Below are 5896 nucleotides of genomic sequence, written 5' to 3'. Positions count from 1 at the left end.
CCCCAGCGCGCCGGCGGGCAAAGGTACAACCCACCAGAGGACAGCATGGTCAGGGGAGTGGTGGGCCCCTTTGGGGTTTGAAAGCTACTGGGACATCATGTTTAGAAAATAAACGTCTCAGTTTCTCCGAAACACCCGCAACATACGGAATAACCACTGGTTTGGGTCTGGGTTTGGGGTCTTCAAACCCAGACCCAAACCAGTGGTTATGTGTGATCAGTCATACATTGGGGAAACAAAACAGCCTCTGTTCAAAAGAATGAGCCAGCACAGACGAGCTACTTTGTCGGGTCAGGACTCTGCAGTTTACACTCATCTACAGGCCAGCAGTCACTCTTTCAGGGATGAAGATGTTCTCATCCTTGATAGAGAGGAACGTTGGTTTGAGAGAGGAGTAATAGAATAGAATAACATAATTGTCTGTCCCAGATGGTGACAGAAATTTTTCTTTGACAGGGCTCCAACAACAGCATACTTGCAACACACTCAACTACCCATAAAAACACATTAAAACACATAAAAGGGACTGTTAAAGCAACTGTTAAATACATTACAATACTGTCATTATTTTTAAGATATTCAGAGTGGATTTTGCAAGCGGAATAAATKACTTTTTGTATATTGGCCAGATGAACTTTGAACCTTCTGCCTAACGGGAGCAGCTGGAATGTGTGATGGAGGGGATGAGAGGGGTCCTCTGTGATCAGGGTGRCCTTCCTCATCACAGAGTGGTTATGCTGTTCAGAAAGAGGGGTTTGGGGTGAACCAATTATTTTGCTGGCCTGATTATTGATTCGTGACAGTTTGTTTTTGTGTTTCACAGTGAGGAAGTTGTACCAGGATAAATTGTTGAAGGATGGATTCAATGAGTGATTTATAAACCAGGGTTAAAATGTCTTTCTTGATATTAAAAGATTGCAGTTTCCTCAGCAGGTGGAGACGATGTGCTTTTTAAAAAATGGAATCTGTGTGCTCTTCAAAAGAGAGCTGGATGTCAATTTCTGTCCCAATGTATTTAAATGACTCCACCTGTTCCATCTGCTGAACCTGGATGCTGAGTGGCTGGAAGAGAGGTAATCTGGCATCTTTATCTCTGCCCCCAAAGCACAACTCTTTGGTTTTTGTGACATTCAGTTCCAAGAAATTGTCATTAAATGTTCTAATCAAAATGTCAACTGCCTGCTGGTACCGGGGCAGAGCATCAGAGCCAGTCATGTGAGCCACCAGGGCCATGTCGTCTGCGTATTTAAAAAGTGACATCCCTTCACTGTTGCAGGAAATGCTTTGGGTGTACACAGAAAACAGAGCAGGAGATAAAACACAACCTTGAGGGAGCTCTGTGTTTAAAATCATCTTACTTGACTTAAAACCATTAAAAAGGACCTGTTGTGGTCTTGTCTGTAAAAAAGTTTGAATCCATAAAATCAGTGATGAGTGAACCTGTACATCTAAAAGGCACTGCAGTAAAATGCTGATATTTACAGTGTTAAAAGCAGAAGAGAAATCCATAAATAAAACTCTTGTGTGTGGCTGTTTGGAGTCCAGATGTTTGGTGATGGTGTCTAAAAGCATGAGGAGGCTTGCGTCTTCCACCCCACGCCTTTCCTTTGAAGCAAACTGGACGGGGTCCAGTTTATTTGACACCATCCTTTTTAACTTATCGCTCACATTTCTCTCCATACATTTACATAAAACTGAAGTCAGCGCCACAGGTCTAAAATCTTTTATCTTTTGTATGTGTCTTTTTGGGCATGGAGATGATGATAACAGATTCCTTCCACTGGTTGGGGACAGAACCAGAATCCAGAAGCTGCTGGAAGAGTTTTGTAAGAGGTCCACTGAGCTGACTGCAGCAATTTTTCAGCACTCTGCCGCTGAGCCTGTCAGGGCCAGGGGCTTTGTAGGGGTTGAGTTTTTGGAGAATGGATGTCACCTGATGCCTGTTGATGATGAGATGTGGGTGGAGGGAGCTTGGTGGTGGGTAGGTCCATGTCAGTGTACTATTGTTGTTGAACCGGGCGAAGAACTTGTTCAGTTGGTCTGCAAGAGAGGAAGGATCTGAGCAGCTGACTGCTGCAGGCTTGGTGACTCGGCCCATCATGGAGTTCAGGGCCTGCCATGCGTCTCTTGCATTCCCAGATGTTAATTTTTCTTCCACTTGGTTCATGTTGTTGATCTTGGCCAACATGGCCTCCTTCTTGAACACCCTTTCCAGCTCTCTCATCCTAGATTTGTCTCCCTGAAGAAAAGCATGTTTTTTTTCTGGATGAGGCAGAGTTTCATGTCTTTTGTAATCTATTTTTTATTGTTGGGATGAATGGTTATGACTTTGTTAGAAGTGGCATTGTCCTCACAGAATAAAATATAGGAAGTTAAAATGTCTGTTAAAAGATGTGGATCATCCCTGTATTCATTAAAAACAAGTCCCAGTCAGTAAAATCAAAGCAGCCTTTAAGTGCTTAAGCTGCTTCTTCATTCCAAACCTTAAGGCTTTTTTTAACAAGATCACCAGTCTTTAGTTGTGATCTGTATTTGGGTGGTAACAGAATCACATTATGATCTGAACGGCCAAATGGTGGGCGTGGTTTGGAAATATATGCGCCTGGGATGTTACCAAAGCACAAGTCCAGTGTATTGTTCATTCTGGTGGGAGTTTTAACATATTGTTCCGGGGAAGGTAAATGAGTGGTTACTGTATGTTATACCTGTTAAAATCCCCCAGTAAAAACACTGGCTGCTCTATAGTCTGACTGATAGGTCTGTTGTAGCTGTCAGTGATGTGCTCTGCAGAAAGGTTAAAATCCAGACCTGTACACAAGGATGACAGTGATCTGGGAGAACTCTCTGGGCAGGTAGCCTCTCTGGGTTTTTGCAACTCAGTCTCTCCCGCACTGTAACATTTGTTGCCCACCTGTTGTTGACAGCCATAGAGTCCGCCCCCGATTGACTTCCTGGTTTTTGTCGCATCTCTGTCAAAATGTATGATGTTAAATCCATCCAGATGGAAGTCTGTGTCCTCAGAAATCCAGGTCTCAGTAAAACAGAATAGTTTGTTTAAAATCCATGTCGAATTTTAAAAGAGCAGCGAGTTCTTCAGTCTTATTCCGAAATGATCGGACATTTGACAGCGTTATGGCAGGTAGCGGCAGCTGACTTTCTCGCCTTCTGCGCCGGTTCCATATTTCTCCTCTGGATCCTCTTTTCCTTCGGATCCACTTTCGTTTTTGTGTGTGAAGAAGTTCAGGAGGTATGTTGCTGGTTTGGAGGAATATGTTCATTGTTTCTGGAAGAAGTTGGCAGCCCAGCTCCTGCAGGTATCCTCCTGAATAGCTGAGTCTGCCAGCGTTGTTAAAAGACGCTGCCGTCATTGGTAAACTAGGACAGTTTACGTCCCACAGGAGGTTGATCATGAGCCAAAGAAAGGCCAGATAAAATATTGTTGCTGATAACATCTCGTTGATCACAATGACGACAAAATATTAAGAAAAAGTAATTTAAAAACATTAAAAATCTTCAGACACACACACAGAGAGCCGTGTCAGGAGTTGCTCCCAGAGTAGTGCCCCCTAAGGAAGCCATTTTTGTGAAGAAATAGCGTCCACCGTTAAACAGAGGTGGAGGCCTTCATGTCCAGTTGTCCTCCTCCTACAATGCTGTTATTGCAAGCATGACTCAGCCCCCTGTGAGCAAAAGGTGTGAATCAGGGCCCCAACGATACCCAACACAGAGGGAGAGACAAAAACAAGGGGACTTTGAACCCCGCTTGCATTCACTACATGCACATAACAAAACACCAAATAACCACAGCCGAAGCATCCAAACCAATAAGTCAGGTGATGGGGCACACGACCCTCCATGAACAATAGAGCTAATCAAGCCTAATGTTAGGCAATGGCCCTCTTTTGCATGTGACTAACCTGTTTGTCCACCATGTGGAGGCAGTGCTTATAAGGCTGAGTTCACCTGAAACTCATCAGACTGAAGAAGTCTCTTGGAGGAGAGACGAAACGTTGCACTAAAGAACCCATCCAGAGGACCTATTTATTTATTTCTTTTTGACTCTGCTGAAGATTCTCATCACATCTCCTCTGACCACAGCTGAATCTGAGGAGCTTCTCAACACTGAAGAGAATCCAGACTTTCCTCAGGTACATCACATCTCACTGCATTGACCATGCTCAAAAGAGAAGAATCATGTTAAAACATCCCTGACTTTAACCAGTCATGAAGAAATTTGTTTCTCAGTAACAGAAGAGCAAAATCTATGTAAAAAAATCAAACACTACATGACATTGTAATGCTGTTTTATTATTTTCATTTGCTTAATAAATACACTGTCRTGATACAACTTAGTACAAGTTTGATTGCTTTTGGAGATGAGCCTATTTTGGAGTTGTAGCCCCCCTGGAGAAAAATCCACCAGCCGCCACTTCTTGGGTCCCCAGAAGGAGCATTCAGTCTCCACGAAGCTGCATTTTCCTGACAAATTGTTCTCAACAAGTAGCAAAAACAAGGGCACACACAAACATGCAGCTGTTTCCTTCCATTCAGGTAGAAAAAGAGAGGAGGGACACTAATAAAAAGTGAAAGTTCATATTCATATTCAGTTCACAGTATGATAATACACACTTGAAATAAAATACATTTAAAAAGGAAAATCATGTCAGAAATGTAATTTTTTTCATTTATAATGAATCAAAAATAATTATAACAAACTGTCATGTCAGCATTATCTGCAGACACAGACAGATTATTGAAGCTAGATAGAAGCTGCCTCTAAGAAGCTTTTTCAAACAAACCTCAGTTAGGAGACATGACCGCCAGTGGTGGTCAAAAGGTCATGTCAGGGGTCACGGTCGTTCATGCTACAGATGTGTGTGTAAAGACAAATTAATGTTCTTCCTGTGTGAATTCTCATATAAGGGTCAAATAAGTGCTTCGTTTTTTGTGTGGATTCTCATGTGTTTGTTTAAATTTCCCTGTCGGGTAAACCTTCGATCACACAGCTCACAACAAAATGTTTTCTGTCCTGTGTGGATTCCCATGTGTCTATTTAAATTGCTCTTTGTGGTAAACCTTTGATCGCACAGCTCACAACAAAATGGTTTCTGTCCTGTGTGGATTCTCATGTGTTTATCTAAATACCCCTTTGTGGTAAACCTTCGCCCACACAGCTCACAACAAAATGATTTCTGTCCTGTGTGGATTCTCATGTGTGTGTTTAAACTGCCCTTTTCAGTAAACCTTCGATCACACAGCTCACAACAAAATTGCTTCTGTCCTGTGTGGATTCTCATGTGTGTGTTTAAACTGCCCTTTTCAGTAAACCTTTGATCACACAGCTCACAACAAAATGGTTTCTGTCCTGCGTGTATTCTCATGTGTGTGTTTAAATACCCCTTTGTGGTAAATCTTCGCCCACACAGCTCACAGCAAAATGGCTTCTGTCCTGTGTGGATTCTCATGTGTTTGTCTAAACCGCTCTTTTCAGTAAACCTTCGCCCACACACCTCACAACAAAATGGCTTCTGTCCTGTGTGGATTCTCATGTGTTTGTTTAAATTGCTTTTTCTGGTAAACCTTTGATCACACAACTCACAACTAAATGGTTTCTGTCCTGTGTGGATTCTCATGTGTATGTCTAAACTGCCCTTTCTGATTAACCTTTGACCACATAACTCACAACTAAATGGTTTCTGTCCTGTGTGGCTTCTCATGTGTGTGTTTAAACTGCTTTTTGTGGTAAATCTTCGATCACACACCTCACAGCAAAATGGTTTCTGTCCTGTGTGGCTTCTCATGTGTGTGTTTAAACTGCTTTTTGTGGTAAATCTTCGATCACACACCTCACAGCAAAATGGTTTCTGTCCTGTGTGGCTTCTCATGTGTGTGTTTA

General features: G+C 42.4%; 1 protein-coding gene across 1 annotated transcript; it reads right to left on the bottom strand.

Annotated features, from left to right (window-relative positions):
* Positions 1-4358: 4358 nt before the first annotated feature.
* LOC106530022 (gastrula zinc finger protein XlCGF8.2DB-like) lies at positions 4359-5889 on the bottom strand. Its single transcript, XM_014025571.1, has one exon. The coding sequence runs from the start codon at positions 5883-5885 to the stop codon at positions 4926-4928; it is 960 nt and encodes a 319-aa protein (XP_013881025.1). The 5' UTR covers positions 5886-5889; the 3' UTR covers positions 4359-4925.
* Positions 5890-5896: the final 7 nt, after the last annotated feature.

This window comes from Austrofundulus limnaeus, unplaced genomic scaffold (assembly GCF_001266775.1).
Source record: "Austrofundulus limnaeus strain Quisiro unplaced genomic scaffold, Austrofundulus_limnaeus-1.0 Scaffold486, whole genome shotgun sequence".
Lineage (NCBI taxonomy): Eukaryota > Metazoa > Chordata > Actinopteri > Cyprinodontiformes > Rivulidae > Austrofundulus > Austrofundulus limnaeus.
This window is presented reverse-complemented; position numbering and strand designations above follow the sequence as displayed.